Genomic DNA, 18,882 nt, shown 5'->3' on the forward strand with positions numbered 1-18,882 from the left:
TCTATCGTTTAACCTTATCCCTTTTAACTGTATCTTATCTAATATTCCCCTAATATGCGAGAGAGAGACCAAACAACAGACACCCCCAACATGTAACTCACTGATCCGTTGTCTCATCGGATCGGGGTACCAGTCCTCCATTCTCCTACGCGATGCATCCTGTCGTCCCAGGAGCTCCTTTCAGAAATTTTCGGTTCCCTTTGCATGAACGTTTCTTTAGGTGCAGCCTCTTCATGGTGTCTTGCGCGGCGATCTTCCCCTCCGAATCTGTTCTTCATTTTGATCTATCCAGGCACCTGCATCTTTTGGGTTTTCAAAGAATTGTGTCGTGCCCAGCGCCGCCACTCTCAGTTTAGCCGGGTACAGCATCCCGTAGGGCACTTGTAGGTTTCGCAGTCGTCTTTTTATTTCTACAAATGTTGCTCGCTTCTTTTGTATTTCCGTGGAGAAATCTGGATAGAAGGAGACTTTCACGCCATTATATTGGATTTCACCCTTTTCGCGGGCCTTTTGGAGTATGGTATCACGGTCTCTGTAATGCAGTACTTTGATGAGTATCGGTCTGGCTGGAGCCCCCAGGGGGAGGGGTCGTGTCGGTACACGGTGGGCTCTTTCGACTGCAAACATTGCAGTTAGAGTGTTTCTTCCGAACAGTTCGGGCAGCCATGTTTCAAAAAATTCTGCAGGGTTTCTTCCTTCCGTCTTTTCTGGGAGGCCCACAATCCGCACGTTGTTCCTTCTTGACCTATTTTCTAGGTCGTCTACCTTGTTCTGTAGATATTGTATGTCATGCAGATTTTTTTCCACGTCTCGCTGCATCGGCTGTATTGCGTCTTCTACGTCGCTTATACGTTGTTCAGTTTCTGTCAGACGCTCTGATATTTTCCTCATATCTTGCCGTAGCAGGTTTACATTACTTTGCATCGCCCCCATCTGCATATTAAGGTTGTTCAGTGATGCGTTGCCTTTAGTGATTTCGCTGAATATTTCTTTCAACGTAGGCTCCCTGGCGCACCTTTCGTCCTCCTGCCTTTGATCTTTTTTGGCGGCATCTTCTGCACTTTGGGAGGTGTCTCGTATAGTGCTTTCTGAGGTGTCTGTATGATTTGCGCTGTGCGTGCATATGCCTGGGCTGCTTGCATTATTCATGCTGTCTTCTGTGTAGTGTTCGTCTGGATTGACACTGTTTGCACCTTTATTTTTGTAGTTGGGGTTGTCTGCCTGACTTATGACTTCCTGCTCATTTCCAGCATGATCTTGTACAGCATGTAGACTATTTTGTTTTTCCTTGTCCTTGTCACTTTCTGCATGTACTGTGTCTGCAGTTTCTTCCTCCCCTCCTGCTCCCTCCGTTTGTGTGCTTCTCTGTGGGCTCTCCCGCTCTCCCCTCTGTTGTTTTGGGCTTATGGAGTCCTGTTTTCTGCCCCCCTCCTCCCTGGCATACCTTGCCAGTTTACGTGCTGTGTCTGCACTGTTTGTGCTGGGCCGCGGTATGAGCGTTCTCGGCTCCCTCCCTCCGGCGCCATGTTGCTTCTGCCTGCCGCCGGCTTCATCTGCCTTCCCCCGCTCCTTGCCTCGCACCATTAACTCTGCTGCTGTCTGTTCTGTCTCCGGAGCTTGCTACTGTGCCTCCGCTGCTTTTTGATTGCCTTTCGGCGTCTCTGGGTCCCGTTAACAGGATGGGAATGTCGGATCTTGCAGGAGCTACTCTGAGATGCGACTATCTACATCTCCGGCCAGGCCCAATGCTCAATATTAACCGGTCACTATAGTCATGCGGACCAGATGCAGCGACAGGCTACTAACCATTTAAACTTCTGTTAGCATGGCTATAGTCAAAAGCGGTAAACGGTCCCAACTTACCACTGGCAGTCATCATCGTTACATGTGCCGGTAAGATCAAACCGACAGAAGAAGGTTTTGGGTTCAATCATATTGCTGTAAGAAACAGAGCTCAGCAGGAGTCGCTCTTTTGTACGAAAATATGGACTAAACCTGAAAAACATGTAACAAAACAATTAGCCCCTTGTCTAATCAGGACAGTGAAAAAAAGATTTCAAGAGTTGTACAAAGTGCATTCAAGGTCTCCTCATTTTTTTCCTTAGGAATAGGAGGAAAAAGAAACATGGGGCACATTTTAGAAGATGTGGGCACTCTTTGGGGGATGAGTGAGACCCATAGCAGCATCATCCAATGCACAGAACCCACATGACAGCAGCTGGAGACACTTAAAATGTTGACGTTCACATTCCAAGAGCAGTGCGCTATTTTTTTTGGTAGTGGAGTTGGACATGTGGTAAAGTTCTCATTGATGTCAAAAATGTGCATTCTTGGGCGCAAAAGTTGAAAGAAGGTCAAATGCTGGATGAGAAAGAACCAAATAAGAATCGGTCATGCCCCAGACGATCCGACAACATGACTGCAAGAGTGGACCACAAGGTTATGGAGGACCGCTGGTTGACGGTGGATGAAGCGGTCTGCAATTCAGCATTTCAGTAGGATCTGTGCACACCATCCTGTGTGAAAACCTGAAGCAGCGGACAGTATCCTCCAGGACGGTGGTGCAAATCCATCCAGACAACGCTCCTTAGACGGCCCTTACTCAGCGGGTTCTTCATGACATAGATTTGAGGTGGTTCCTTATGCTTCCTACTCACCTGACTTTGCACCTAGTGATTTTTGGCTTCAAAAATATGCTGCAAAGTAAAAACTTTCTTCAAAAATAGAAGGCGCCTTACTCTAGAGTTAAAGGGGTTGTCCCGCGCCGAAACGGGTTTTTTTTTTTTCAATAGGCCCCCCGTTCGGCACGAGACAAAAACAATGCATGTGTTAAAAAAAACAAAACGTTTAGTACTTACCTGAATCCCCGCGCTCCGGTGACTTCTTCCTTACCTTACTAAGATAGCCGCCGGGATCTTCACCCACGATGCACCGCGGGTCTTCTCCCATGGTGCACCGTGGGCTCTGTGCGGTCCATTGCCAATTCCAGCCTCCTGATTGGCTGGAATCGGCACACGTGACGGGGCGGAGCTACGAGGACCAGCTCTCCGGCACGAGCGGCCCCATTCACCAGGGAGAAGACCGGACTGCGCAAGCGCGTCTAATCGGGCGATTAGACGCTGAAATTAGACTGCACCATGGCGACGGGGACGCTAGCAACGGAGCAGGTAAGTGAATAACTTCTGTATGGCTCATATTTAATGCACGATGTACATTACAAAGTGCATTAATATGGCCATACAGAAGTGTATAACCCAACTTGCTGCCGCGAGACAACCCCTTTAATTTGCAGCGGGACAACCTAAAGAAATACAAGGAGTCCTGGAAGTGATGCTATGGCCCCCAGACAGCCTTCATCTCATCATCATCAAGTCTGTCTGGGATTACATGGAGGGACAGATTTGTACAAGCCTACCTACATAAATTATCTGTGGTTGGTTCTCCAAGATTTATGGAAAAAAAACACTCTGCCGAGTTCTTTAAAAAGCAGTGTGCAAGTGTAACTAGAAGAATTGATGCCATTTTGAAAACAAAGGGTGGTGACACCGAATATTAATTTGATTTAGATTCCTCTTTTCTTCCTACACTTAGCATTTTGTTAATTGACCAAAACAATTTAGGTCTTCTATTTTTGAAGAAAACTCTTACTTTGCAGCATTTTTTCCCACATCTGCCTAAAGCGTGTACACAATGCTGTACACGAATCCTTTATCCTTCATTCTGCGACACACTATCAGTTGCGGCATTATGGTTTAGCCAGCTGCAGTTCATTTGCATGTAAACCCCAAAAGATCACGTGTTCAAGTACAGTAACACCTATATTAGCAATCCTAAATGTTACATCTGGTTGTAAAGCAGAAACGAAGAATATAGAACATTACTTTAGAAACTTCATTTGTTGTATTGAGATGAGATTTTTTGAGACTAGAAAAAAAGTTTCGGAACATGCAGGACTTCTAGTGAGAGGAGGCCCCCTAGTGTGCAGCGGGGGTATAATCTGGCTATACTTCTATAGCACACATGCATTCTCTATCCAACTACTTGGCTGTGTTAGAAGTAGGCGCACATACACACGGTGTACTTCGACGAGCACAATTCAACTCTCCCTGATAGCAGATGTTCGGAGAGATAAGGATCAGGCAGTTACATGGCCGATCATCGGTCAGAGTCTCACTGGATCGCGGGAATCTGAGTAATGATGAGGCAGCTACACAGCCGATCATCGGTCACAGTCTCACTGGATCGCAGGAATCTGAGTAACGATCGCCTGCAGTGACAGAGCTAAAAAGATAATTTGTTCATTTTTCAGATTCTGAATTGAGCGATGATCAGTCTGTAGAAACAGGCGGTTGTTAATCTATGTACAACGGTCTGTGTAGTGTGAATGGAGGCGGGTGGAGATCGTTCTGGCCTACCTATCTCCATTCAGTGAGCAATCCTCACTCCTGTGTGGAAACACACTATTCCTTATTGCAGAGATGGCGGTTGGCTGCTGAAGCATCTGACACTCACCCCATGTAATAGGCATGTGGAAATCTTGGGATCCTAATACTTTTGTTCTCAATGGAGATAAGCTGCTGCCAGAAGTGTATACAGACAAATCTACATCCGCAGGAAGTGTCTGGCAGCTGTTCTGGGTGTTTGTACACGGGATGATTGTCAGGCGCTTAAGCGTTTAACATTCGCTCCAACGATTTCGCTCATGTGCTTTCACACCATTCAGTGAATGGATGCAGAGCGGCCGAAGACCGCTTCCAGCTTCGCCTCCATTCTCAGTAAACCGGCAGTAGTGCATAGATGAACTGCCTGTTTACACAGACCAATACTTGTTTTGATTTCTATGCCTGCGCAAACTCAAGAAAAGCAAAATTATTATTCTCGGCTGTTCAGTCGCTGGCAGTGCTTACGTTGAGCAGTTGTTTGGTTTTACTCGATCCAGCGACAAACCTGAAAATTAATTGTTCCGTGTAAAAGGGCCTTATTACCCTCTCCCTATTCGGAACTGAGGCGTGCTTGGCCAAGTGCAGGGACGCCTGGGGGTGGATGGAAGCAATAGCTGTTGACCAACTAAGTGTCTGGCTGACAGCTGTCTAAAGGTGTATGGCCACCTATACTGGGATACATAAATCATTTCCTATACTTTACTAAGAAAATATATAACTGGGTAAAAGAAGCGAGAACAAAAGCCGGCAGTGTGACTACAAGTAGATCCATTTTTTTCTTACCTATAAGATTTGAACGCCAGTAGCGGACTACGATATGCACCAAAGGGCAACGGCCTTGCATCAGTCTGTTTAGATTGAATGGTAGACAAATCTAGATCCACAGGGATTTCCTGCAAGAAAGAAACAAAACAGTAGAACTTTGAAGCCATCCATTAGAGAGCAATCCATCCCCTTCATGTAAGAACACAAGTAAAGGGGAATACGAAAGTGTAATCAAGCTAACAACCTTACAGACAGCTCGAGAGTGGTGAAAAAGGTTATATAGCCGCTGCAAAATAATAATCCATCCATATGACCGCTGCATCCAATCAGAGGCCACGTGCAGCACATGACCATTCTGGCCACTGATTGGCTGCAGCAGTCCAGCGGTAGCTGCAGCACTGGATCTCCGGAGGATACAACAGCGGAGCAATGCTTCTTTCATTATTTCACAGTGGATAACCCCATCAATGTAGTTTTATCAGTGCAAGAAACATTTGGAAGCTGCTTAGTGCTTTAAAATAATTGGCTTATGCTCAGATCAACTTATACATTTTCCAAAAATTTGAGTTCTAAAAAGACGCTTATTTCATGTTGTACACTTTTTAGTCTTCCTTCAGATAGTGGATAATTATTTTACGGGCATCTTCTGATTTTTTTAAATGCGAGCCATGCAGAAAAGACTTCACCCACCCATCCCGAGGCCCTGCAGCTCCAGCACCAACTCTCCAATCAGCCCATCCATGTTCTGCTTACAGGCTGCAGCCAATCACAGGCTGACTATGTAAACAGACCTGGCAGGGTTAATGGAGAGGCGGTGATGGAGCAGGGTGAGGTGAACAGTCTTATTTCAGCCAGTATTAAAAACAAATATTATAGTATGTGTACATTGTTCAGCTGTTCATGTCAATGTAACAATGAAGAACACATATTTTACATTTCTCTCTCTCTTAAAGTGAATCTGTCACTGTCTTTATGCTGGCACTCCGAGATCAGTGCCAAGTTGTGACGAAAACGGATTCAGGGTTCTGTTAGGTGTCCTGCAGTTTTGGACTAACTTACACTTCGTCAACAACAGCGCTCATGAGAAAGGAGCCCTTGTATACATGAGTAGCAAGTATTTGTAGCCGATTGACAGCCTTCTCCCTTGCTGTGCATAGGGAGAAAGCTGTCAATCTGTGGCAGGTGGGCATGGTTAGCCTGCAAAACTAAGACAAAAGAATGTGCACTCAGGCAAATCATGAAGCAAGCTCTTCCTCACATATGCTGCAGATGATCAAGTATAAGTTTCTCCAAACCACACGACAGACAGAATGCAGAATTCAGTATCTTACGTTGTTCCCACAGATGAAGGTGTGACAGATCCCTTTAAGCTTAACATGCAGGCTCTGTACATTTTCATGGGAAGATAGGGCCTGGATAGGATAGACAAAAAGGTGCTATGGGGCCCATCTTTTGGGTGCCATAGATATTGCATAATCTGAATGTACTATATGAGTGCCTGGAGCTCGGGAGACTGGTGCACTTTTATTTTGGAGTAAAATGCTAAATATTCCACACTTCTCTTTCTTCCCCTGGTGTTGTATTTACGTATTACATGGACTTACTTTTACGGGTATTGCTCATATGTTGCAGAATTAGCTGGAAAACTCGGCATCATTCTATGGTATAAGCAACGTGGATGGGAGTTCTAGATTTCCCATCGACATATGTGGGGAAAAACCCATCAGTAGCGTAAACTGACCAGCGCTATGGATTTAAAACAGGGCGGTGGAGTCAGTAAGACAAACCTTTAACTCCAGTTTTCCAGACTCAGACCCCTTCATATGGGATTTATGTTTTAAGTGATAAATTTACTGCATTAAAATGGTAACATTGCCCTTTCCATCACCACGAAGGTCGTTACGATACAGGCAGGGTCCGCCGCTGGATCGCAGGGTTCTTCCTGGCTTCTCGCTCAGCGCTGTACCTTCTATGCGAAGCACTGAGCGAAGAGTATTTACACAGATAGTTTTTATGTTGATTGAAAGTCAGCGATTACGACAAGCCAACGAATAGAGAGCGATTTTTGTGCATTTACAGTGCACGATTATCGCTCAAATTCATTCGTTTGACTGAATTTTGAGCAATAATAGTTCATGTAAATGGGCCATTAGGGCTTCATGTAGAAGAGAGCACATTGATCTGTGGGCTCCAAGCAGGTCCCTGTATACAGATTGCTGATGGATTATTTCGATCACTGGTATTCGAGCTCTGTACACAATACTCTTAATAGGTTTTGCTTATGAAGAACAGCATCTCCTAAGTCCACATGGAAGGAAACACTGTGACCAAGACCACGCCGATTCCACATCCCTCAACCTCTTCTTCACTAACCAGCTTGGCGATGCACCAAAGCTGTATCCGGTGTATTCTTTTTATGGGGTTCTTATACAAAAAGCACAATGCATGTTGCATTATTCACCATTACTGGACCTGGAGTAGATAATATGCGGCCCTTAAGGACAACCTATTAGGATATTCACCTTTCCAGAGGAGAGTTTATCTGAAGACACCAGTAGTTGGTCAGCCACGGAAAGCAACTGTGATAAGTCACTGGAACAGGAATGAAGTCTTCTAACCTCTTCGATATTCAAACCCAAGAAAAGCTCTGGTGCTTCTGTGTCCATCTTGGAAGGTGTGCTAGAAGGGTCCTTCTGGGGGAGCAGTTCTGCATGGTTCCTCAGGTTGGGTTTAGTTAAAGCATTTGAGTCCCAGAATGATCTCCTTCGTTCTTTAACAGAGACAGACAGATCCTCGTCGTCCTGCTCATTCTCCTCCGAGTCTAATGTTATTTTGTCCTGAGAAAGGTCATGTAATGACGGCTGTGGCAGTACGAATTCCACCTGCTCCTGTACCGCAGGGGGTTGCTGTAACGCTTGCTCTTTCATTTTTCGAGCTTGCATCTCCTTAAGTTTCTGGATCTTGAGGGCATACTCCTGTTCCAGTTCTTGCAGTCGCTTCTCCTCCCGTGCGATGGCCTCTGCCGATTGTTTCTTTGGGCTGCCAGCCATGATTGTAGCAGATTTAAACGTTTTATTTGCCTAAAAAAAAAAATTTAAATAAATAATTGAATTCCACTAGCCATACAATGTGGCAAAGTTGTACATGAACACGTCAACATCCATCGTGCTACACAGTGGGCCGCTACAAACTGCTGCGGTCTACTCAGCGATTGCTGAACAGCGCACTGCAGGCTGACAATGGTCGGTAAAGGTTCACTCACATGAGCATATCGGATTTCGTTATCAGTATATTTATGCGATTGAAATGTGCGTATTCCCTGTGTATTATGGCTTTTTGCGCTCATAAATACGCAGCAATCAAAAAAAAAAAAAGCAAAAAAAAAAAAACACAGGAAGGTCCATGACATTTCTCCTTCCTTCCGGCATTAACATATATCAATTGTGTTAACATATATCAATTGTATTCATGGTGTACTTTTACTGCTCCCATAAACTGGAATGGGCTTTTTTAGTTCATAAAATGGACCAAAATAGGAAATGCTGCAAGTTTTGTCATGTGCATAAAAACGGCATGTTGGAATACCCCAATGCACGTCTATGGGGTTTCAGCACTGCAGAACACGCTTGTGCGAGTGCGCACCTAAAGTTCGCTTCACAACACACTTTCTCGACATGTTGAAGATTGACGCCTACCCTGTACCATCCTGCTGCTCTTGTTTTGAGCATTGAGTACATTGTATATTATGGAAATGCTAATAAAAATTCACATACATATATTGATTGACATCAGCAAATTCAATTATATGCATATTACAACTTTGTGGAGAGAGATGGTAAAGGGAGGGGGTGAAGGTAGGCATGAAGAGGGAAAATCTGCAGCCGTGGTAGGTCATCCTGCTGCTTTTGACTTGTACTAGATGTATTGGGCCGGCGCTAAATGAACCAATCACAGCCATTCAGTGATGTCATTCACTGAAGGGCTGTGAATGATCGAGCGGCGGCTGTGATTGGCTGACGCTCGATCCAATCACAGCACTTACTTGCTGACTGCGGGGGAATTCAAAGCCGAGCAGAGAGATGCCAGCGGGGAGAATTACATAGCAGCTTGCCACACCGCCGGGGAGACCATCGCACCGGGGACACAGATGCCAGCTGGGAGGTGAGTATTGTGTTTTGTTTTTTTTACCTAGTCCCTCACTCGAGTATAAGCCGGGGGGGCTTTTCAGCATAAAAAAAATGTGCTGAAAACGTCAGCTTATACTCGAGTGCATACGGTATTTAAAAGACACTGGGGTTTTAAATGCAGTTGAAAATTCCAGAAAAGGACACTGCGAAGGAGGCCTAACGTTCTTCCACAAGGGCACAGATTCAGATGTCACACAATGGATGGCATACGATAAAATCTTATTTTTGTTCATCCTTTTACAATTTGCCAACCAAATACTCCCATTTGTGTAAAACCTGCATAATTGTTATACTGTGTGCTCAGAATGAGAGCCATACACAGTAAGGACTCCACTTGCTCACAGAGCAACAAATGCCCCAAAATATATTGGCCCTAGAATTAAATTAACTTTTATTGAGAGATAAGTAAAATTTACTAGGGGCGTAACACTAAAATGTAGCCCCTCATGTGGTGGTTTAACTGCTCTATTTTTATTTTTTAGCTACTAAAATTATTTTTGCTGTTTTTTTTTCTTCTGTGACATATAAAACTATTTTTTATATCTTTTTCACAGTTTTTTTTTCCCCCGTTTTATTGGGGGGTTAAAAGCTAAACAAAAAAAAAAAAGGGTTTCACATTTATAGTTGTTTTTTTTAATATTAGTATACTTACGCTACAATAAAGTACGGGAACGGATTCCTCCTTTTGGGCGTTTTTATATATAATATATGGTTTTGGATTACAGGGTGCATACGGCGAGGGGTGCTTCACTATCAATTCCATATATCATGGATAAATAAACCAGGGAAAGTAGAGATCCGAAGTTCGTATAGAACTCCAGACTAGAAGTGTAACACTGTGGCTTAAGTGTGCAGCACGAGAGTCACCAAGTATTTATACCACAGCCTTCAGCAGTCCCTTTATTAAAAGCCTAACAGCCCCCCGCCCTCTGTTAGCCTTCCCTCCCAATAATAGTTATATTTTATTCTAGGGAAGATATATTTGTTGTGTCGTAAGCAAGTTTAAGGGAACATTTTGGAGCCTCAACCCCCTAAGAGTTTTAACTTTCTCCTGTTTGCTGATACCATATAGTAAAGCCTGGCAGAATAGAAGTAAAGGCAGCATGGAAGGTGCAAGCTTACCCAACAATGTATAAATGCCATTACGTGACACCGTCAGTGCAGGACTCTGACAAGCATCATTACACATGTAAGGTAAGAAAATATATTGCCATGTAGCGGTAAAAGCATATTAAATGGTCATCTCAGACACAGGGGCGTAACTATAGAGGATGCAGGGGATGCGGTTGCACCCAGGCCCAGGAGCCTTGGGGGGCCCATAAGGCCTCTCTTCTCCATATAGGGAGTCCAGTACTATGAGTAAAGCATTATAGTTGGGGGCCCTGTTACAGGTTTTGCACTAGGGCCCCGGAGCTTTAAGTTACGCCTCTGCTCAGACACGTGTTATCACCATGCTGTACTCACTCCCATGTTGTTCGGTTCCAGCTTCCTTTTCCCGAGCTCCTGACTGGCCAGGGCTTTCGCTCGGGCAAGTTCTTCTCCAAATTTAAGTGACATTGCCTTTTTTTCTTCAACCCTATGCTGTACTTTAGCAATCTGGAAGAGAATAGATGAGCAGTCGTACATCAGTCAGGTACCAACAACAAAGGAGAGAATCCTTGTTTAGAAAAAAACGTAAAGCGTACTGGCGACGACTCGCTTCTTAAAATCAGCGTCAGCATCCACATGCAATGTATAATAGGTTTTGGATGGTTTTATTTATTCGATTTATCCTGGGTATGTATATGGATTTGTGGGTATCTCAGGTGGGCTGTATTCCCTCTCAATGACACGTAACTAGACTTGTATTTATTTTTGGTACCAGAAAGGTAGCACTTGGAATTAGCGGCATTGCCATGTAGGGTTGGTCATAGTCTGCGCATGCACGCTGACATTGTGTGGTCGCCACTATGTATTAGTGATACTCCGATGGTTATGGAGTCGCATGTGATCTTGGTGGTCCTTTGTGTTTTAACCTCATATCTCCCGCGCAGGTACATTAATGACATCGGGAAGTCGATGTCACCTACCAGAAATTCTAGGAGTAATACCTAATCACGGGCGATTTTGGAACGTCCCGCACCCCTTTACTCCAGGGAAACTGCCATCCTTGACCTATTAAGCGCATAGTAACGCGAGAGCAGATGAATCTGGCGCTTGCGCACAGAGAACCGACCTCTCTAGAACCATTGAGCGCACATTAACACGAGATCAGGTGGATCTCGCACATGCGCATAGTAATAACCAGGACGCCGATTTGACTTAGCCAGCATGAGTGTATATGGAAACCTGCTATGGATACAACCGATGGCATGCACCCAATCTTTATGTATATGATGTATGTATATGATGTATGTATATGATGGATGTATGTATGTATGTATATGATGTATGTATGTATGTATGTATGTATGTATGTATGTATGTATGTATGTATGTATGTGTTTTACAGAGAACCAGAAGTAGGAGGAGTGGTTTGAGGAACTTCTGACTATTTAAATGCTACATGTGCTAGATGTAAGTAAGCTTGACAAAGATCCGATTGCCGGATCGAAACGTCGTTTTTTATCATGGGAGAATAAAAGTTTGTACTATTTTTCATACACCCATGAATGTTGCCACATTCTTTTAGATTGACGATATGCGACACGGAGCTGGTCAAGTCCGTATGTGGCTGCTGCATTAACGTGAAGGACCCAACCACAGGAGGGGTGTTATTTGTATGTGCTACTGGAACTTTCCTTTTTAACATCCACATGCAAGGCGCAGCTTTTGGTGTGGATTCCACCCCCATATTTGAAGAGATGAAATCTGCGTTGAAATTCTGCATCAAGATTTTACACCAAAATCCACATTAAGAGCTGTATGTAACATGTAGATTGTAATGTGGGTCTGCACTAAAATCTGCAAGTTTGCACTAAAATCTGCAAGTTGCATGCAGATTGTGATGTAGGTTGCCTCTGAAATACACTAGATGAACACAGCCTCAGACTATGTACACAGATTTTGCTGAAAATCCACATCAAATGTAGGGCAAAATCTACCTCAAAGTGTATTAACTTTAATGGAAATCACATTTTTCTAAGAAAGATTTCAAATCCAGGTTGTGGAAGGGCAAATCTGCAGCAGCTACAAGTGCAATACCCTCACGCACATGGTGAGGACTAGGGATGAGCGAGTATACTCGCTAAGGCACTACTCGCTCGAGTAATGTGCCTTAGCCGAGTATCTCCCGGCTCGTCCCTAAAGATTCGGGGGCCAGCGCGGGGAGCTGCGGGGGAGAGTGGGGAGGAACGGAGGGGAGATCTCTCTGTCCCTCTCTCCCGCCCACTCTCCCCTGCTCCCCGCCGCAACTCACCTGCCAGCTGCGTCAGCCCCCGAATCTTTAGGGACGAGCAGGGAGATACTTGGCTAAAGCACATTACTCGAGCGAGTAGTGCCTTAGCGAGTATACTCGCTCATCCCTAGTGAGGACAGAAAGTGTAAAATTGACACAGTAAGTTTTAAATCTACATTATATCACTTGTTTGCTGGGGATTTAACTTTTGGCAATGCAAAGGGTAAAACCTGCAGCAAACCCGTACCAAAACCCACAGCGGCCCAGACTCATCTCAACATACACTAAAAACCAAAGTATATCCTTTTATATACTGGTGAGGACTCCCTCAAGATCTCAATTTCAATGAAAATCCGTGTCAGAAATAGACTTGGTAGTCGTGGATTCCTGCGTGGGAATATTCAGATGCAGAATCCCCATCAAAAAGTTACGTAATTTTAAATGTGTGTGTGGAAATAAACATCAGTGCTGTCCAGGCTATGGCACGGATTTCCATTATGGAGCACTGTACACTGAATGGACGTAGATTTCTACAGATCCACCGAATTACCTACAAGGCACAAACTGATGCAGAATCCACTCAAGCTTCTGCATCGCAATCGCATCCACTAAATATACAATTCACTGTAACTGAAAACTGAGTGCCTACAGTGCAGATGTTTTTCTGCATGTGGTTTTTACATTATTTCTTGATGCAGATTCTGAGTCTGAAAATCCGCAGGTGGATTTCCTCCATTGAGAAGGGGTTAATCCAAGTACAAATTCATGGAATCTTCAAAATGGTATGATGCTTCGCAAACCCATGGCAATCCAAAACGGATTTGTGAAGGCAATTTTCATTGAAATCTGCTTTGGATTTTTCCAACACAAATATCATTATCTTGAACATAGCCTAACATTTTTCTAGAATTTATTTTTGATGCACAACCGGCTTTAGTCCTCCGAATTAAAAGTTCAGCCATTTATGTGGAAGGCGGCAAATCATATCAAGTTAGAAGCGGAGCGCTGTGATAAATACGATTTGAGGCACGAGTAAATCATGACAATAGTACTAGAAAAGTCACTGACTTTTTACCCACCTGCACAGGCTTTCCCTGTTCCTGTGTGTCCATACAGAGGGGTAGCACTGTGTGTGGGATAAGTAGGACTCGCATTGTCTCACCTAGGAGTCCTGCCAGGATTCTCCTATCATACTCAGAAATGCTGCACTAAATCACATAAACCTATATATCACAGAGCTAATTCTCCATTACCTGCTGTAGAATCCTAGAATGGTAGAGTTGGAAGGGACCTCCAGGGTCATCGGGTCCAACCCCCTGCTCAGTGCAGGATCACTAAATCATCCCAGGCAGATATTTGTCCAGCCTTTGTTGGAACACTTCCATTGAAGGAGAACTCACCACCTCCTGTGGTAACCTGTTCCAGTCATTCATCACCCTCACTGTCTAATATCTAATTTGTGTATCCTCCCTTTCAGTTTCATCCCATTGCTTCTAAGCTTCAAACCATTGGGTGTGTATAGGAGACTGTTCTAATCACACTCCGTGACCTGTGCAGAGGTCATTGTGCAAGGTGGGGGCGGAGGGGAGTAGATAGTCCCAGCTGATCACCTACTGTGTTATCTATATATAGGTGTTTACCTTTCAGTGTAATCCTGCCTGTGATTAGCGAGATTAGTGCTGCAAATCTTTCTTCACAGATCACTGCAAATCTTTCTTCACAGATCACTAAGTATCAGCCTACTAGGCTCGGGGGTCAGTGTGAAAAATGCAAGAGATTTTATAAAAATTCAGATTGTGACTGAAAATGTAAAAAAAAAACAAGCAAAAAAAACAACCCCCCACAAAAATACGTTTTAAACAAAAATGTTATATGCACAGTATAATAGGTCATTGTCTGATGATACATTATCTTTAATGTGGTGGGTGCTGTGTCATTAGGTCCTTGCCCCTTCCCTTTGGTTTATTTTTTTTTCATGGCTGTATTTTTGTCCTTTGGTATTGCTTATTATATTTAGCTATCTGTGGTTCTCTCAGATGGTGTTTAACTGCAGTTCAAGCAAGAAGGCCCCCCTAGAGTCATGTACAGACAATATAACAAAAGAAAGAAGCCTATAAAATCGGAAAATGAAAGAAGATTAGAGGAATGGAATATGTTGCACTCTCTTGGTTTTAAATTACCAACATAATTATAGGCAACATTCCTGTTACAAGGCTTTTCCAGGACTTTGATGGTTGATTCTTCGAATGGTCCTAAGGCCCATTTACACTCAACGATTTTCGGTCAAACTATGGCATATCAGCGATAATTGCTGCATGTAAACGCTGACATCATTCACTTGTCGGATGAACGATGATTTTGAGGAGAGCTTAAAATCCCTTGTTTAGCCGGAGTGTAGATAACAGGGACCGCACACGGTGTTCTACACTAGAGTCTGAGATTACATTGTATTCTGCCGACAGCCCGTGCAAGAACAATGGAGCTGTGTGCAGAGCTCAGACCACATGCTGTACTCTGCAAACAGCTCCCGTGGCTCTTTTACATGCAAATTAAGCTAATAAAGTGTTAATGTGCATTACTGTCCATTAACACTTTATGCAAAATGATCGCTAAAACAGTCAAGCTTTCAATCGTTTGAAAGATACTTTGCATCTAAATGGGCCTTTAAACAGTGAAAAAACCACCAGATAACATTCCCTTGCCTTTGCTAAGAAGTAATGCCCTTCTCTTAGCTTCCCAATGCAATAATGTTTTATACACAAACAGCACACCCCAACTAAACTTAGAAACCCTTCTTATCTATATAAGCTGTCCTCACTTGTTCTTGCAATTTCTTCAGAAACACCCGATTTGCATTCAGGAACTTCTCAGTTGCTTGCAGCTGTTCTGAGAGTCTAGTGATCTTCGACTCCGCAGTTCTGATAGATTCCTTTTTCTTTTCCTCTTGTTGTAAGAGATGTTTTAAAATAGACTCATCCTTTAGTAGCAACAGTCTAAAGTAAGAAAAATTACAATTATTCATCCAGAACCATAAACTGTTATTTCAATGGTAGACAAAGCCAATTGTAAGTATAGGCTACTGTCACTAGGAGGCTGACACTAGAGAACAAAGAAAGGTTGGCTCCTCCTACTCAGGTTATACTTACCTAATCGCTCAAAAGTCACTCAAACGAACAAATGTGAGCGATAATCGTGCGGTGTAAAAATGGGGGTGGAGGTGGGGTGGTTGGGAGAAAAAAAATAAAGAATAATCGCTCACTATTCCTTTGGAAGCAGTTATCACTGACTCGCGACAATCAGCATAAACACCATTGCTGGCTTCTCGTTCCATGTAAATGCTCCCTACTCCACATAGACGGTGAAGCGAGGAGAAGCCAGCGATGAAGTCTGTCTAAACACTCTGCACGAGCGCTGATGACCTCAGAGCAGATGCAGTCGTTTAACTGACTGTTGTCCCATGTAAAAGGGCCATGAGGTAGTATGCTTATCAGTTTTAGATTAGGAGCAAGAGGCAGACACGGATCTGGTTTAAGGTCTAGTTTTTAAATGTCATTCAACATTTTCCTTTGTTTTTCCTATGTTTGGGCCTTTCTGTATTAAATACAGCGAGACAGGGGAACAATACTGAGGAAATCGCATCCTCTCCCCTCGCTCACCACTGGCTGGTCCAGAGAACAGGACAGTGTCTGCCCTACTACGCATGAAGATCATCCCTGCCCTCTCTACCAGTACATGGCATGTTGCAGGTGAGGCCGCAAGCCATGCTCTGTGGAAAAAAAATGAGGGTTCCTACCCAGGCTACAGGACAAGTAAACGATTGCCTTCCTTGTGCCCCCTTTCTCTTTTGCCCCAAGGTTCCCTCTTCACCCATGAAAGGTTTTTTTTTCCTTAGTCTCAACCTCCAAGGCGGCATGCAGCGTCCTGCCCAGCACAGAGGTGCCTCTCCAACTCTTCCTTCTCAGGATAGATTCACAGGTTTCTACTCAAACCCATTTGTCGTCCCCAAAAACGACAGCGCTGTCCACCTCATCCCACCACATAGTGCTCTTCTCCCCTTGTGCGGTCTGTGGATGTGATTTTCCAGTACCTTGAGTATGAACTCGATCAGAACCATGCATTTGTTAATATTGATAATAGTGGATTTTGGGCCCTAGTTTGACATTTAAATATTTGGCGACATTAACGTACACCTAAAGACTAGTGACATCAAAGAGATACGGGGTTTTTAGTATGTAGATTAACAAAATTCAGATTTTCATAGGTTTTTTGTTCTCTCTATGAGAAATTTCTGCTATTAAAATATCAGTTACTCATCGGAATGGACCGATTCTGCAACAAGTGCAGAGATTTATGCAAGCCACATTAAAGGGGTTGTCTCGCGGCAGCAAGTGGGGTTCAGCACTTCTGTATGGCCATATTAATGCACTTTGTAATATACATCGTGCATTAAATATGAGCCATACAGAAGTTATTCCACTTACCTGCTCCGTTGCTGGCGTCCCCGTCGCCATGGCTCCGTCTAATTTCGCTGTCTTCTTGCTTTTTTAGACGCGCTTGCGCAGTCCGGGCTTCTGCTCTGAGCACGAGCCGCTTCATGTGGTGGCTGGATCCTCCCTTGCCCGGCCTCTCAAATCACTCCCCCTCCCTACTGCTCGTCGTACCGTCCAGCCAATGGGGTGGCTGGAATAGGCATTACAAGCAGGAGAGTTCCCCACCTCCCGCGATGACGTCATCAACAGAATCACGTGACCGGCGTCTCGGGAGCGCGCACGTCGGGCTCCAGCAAGCGCGGTGCACCATGGGAGAAAACCGCGGTGCACCTTGGAACAGGACCGGCGGCCATCTTCGGAAGAACTTTTATAAGTTGATGAAAAGCAAGAACTGTGAGTAGAAACCGGCTTTAAAAGCCGTTTACACTGCTGCATAGTAATGTTTACTTAAGAAGGGGGACTGGGCAAAAAAAAAAAAAAAAAAAAAAAAATCACTGTTGCCTCGAGACAACCCCTTTAAAACGGATGGAATACCCACAAAATTTGGGCCACAAATCTGCAAGGTGTGAACATACGCTAAATTCTACAGCGGGTGGATCCCGCTCCATACAACGTCGGGTGCCGGCTATTCTTACAGCGGACACCCGGCGGCAGCAGTTCCGATGAGCCGCGCTGCTTGTCGGAACAGTTAACACTTTAAATACCGCTGTCAGAGCGATATTTAAAGTGTTAACAGTTCTGACGAGCGGCGCGGCTCGTTGGAACTGCTGCCGCCGGGTGCCCGCTGTAAGAAACAGCCTGCACCCGACGTTCAGGAGGCCCGTACAGCGTCCCACGATGAGATTGCGGGACGCTGTGCAGTTGCTAGGCAGCCGGGGACCTCCTGAAAGGCCCCAGGGCTGCCTACGCAGAGCGCCTATCAAGTGCACGGCTTGATAGGCCCTCTGCATAGACAGCCCTAGGGCCTTTCAGAAGGCCCCTGGCTGCCTAGCAACCGCACAGTGTCCCGCGATCTGACCGGACAGGTTTCTATCAGGCTTGATAGAAGCCTGCCTGGTCCCTGCACAGTATGATGTAATGCCATAGCATTACATCATACTGTGCAGGACAGATAGTTCGCATCTTGCGAAATTCGTAAATCGAATGTTCGCAAGTAGGGGACTATCTGTATACTGGGAACCTTCCAGAGACACATCTGCTGATATATAACCCACTCCTCCAGGATGAGTGCGTGATGACTCAATCTACGGCGACACCTTCGGGTGAATCACAGAGATAAGGTATGGATTTATACTAACTGAAAGGAGCGGCTGGGCAGTCTCCATCAGGGAGAGGGAAATATATTAACAAATGTTTGTCATCCCCATTTCTAAAATTACGAAACATAATGGTCATCACTAAATCCTAGTGACTTACTTCTGTTTCATATGTCTCGATTCAGCCTCAGACACTATTGGATCCTTGATTAGTCTTCTGCTGCCATCTCCTTCCAGGTCAGAATTCGTTGGAGATGAACTTACTCTTGATTGGTCCGTTTTTAACAGTTTTTGCTTTTCTCGGCTATACATGAACAAGGGAAAAAATAATTTTATATGCAGAACTTGACAAAGCAACAAAAGATT

The 18,882-nt window shown here is 44.4% G+C and overlaps 1 protein-coding gene across 1 annotated transcript in view; it reads right to left on the reverse strand.

Annotated features, from left to right (window-relative positions):
- The window catches only part of ZFC3H1 (zinc finger C3H1-type containing), a 68,093-nt gene that overhangs the window by 35,329 nt on the left and 13,882 nt on the right, over positions 1 to 18,882 (reverse strand). The window contains exons 12-17 of the mRNA XM_066591641.1: positions 18,677 to 18,820; positions 15,589 to 15,763; positions 10,859 to 10,990; positions 7,730 to 8,287; positions 5,226 to 5,335; positions 1,864 to 1,995 (exon numbers count right to left, since the gene is read on the reverse strand). Coding sequence (XP_066447738.1) covers positions 1,864 to 1,995; positions 5,226 to 5,335; positions 7,730 to 8,287; positions 10,859 to 10,990; positions 15,589 to 15,763; positions 18,677 to 18,820 — 1,251 coding nt within the window. The remainder of the gene's footprint in view (positions 1 to 1,863; positions 1,996 to 5,225; positions 5,336 to 7,729; positions 8,288 to 10,858; positions 10,991 to 15,588; positions 15,764 to 18,676; positions 18,821 to 18,882) is intronic.

This window comes from Eleutherodactylus coqui, chromosome 2 (genome assembly GCF_035609145.1).
Source record: "Eleutherodactylus coqui strain aEleCoq1 chromosome 2, aEleCoq1.hap1, whole genome shotgun sequence".
Taxonomy (NCBI): Eukaryota; Metazoa; Chordata; class Amphibia; order Anura; family Eleutherodactylidae; genus Eleutherodactylus; species Eleutherodactylus coqui.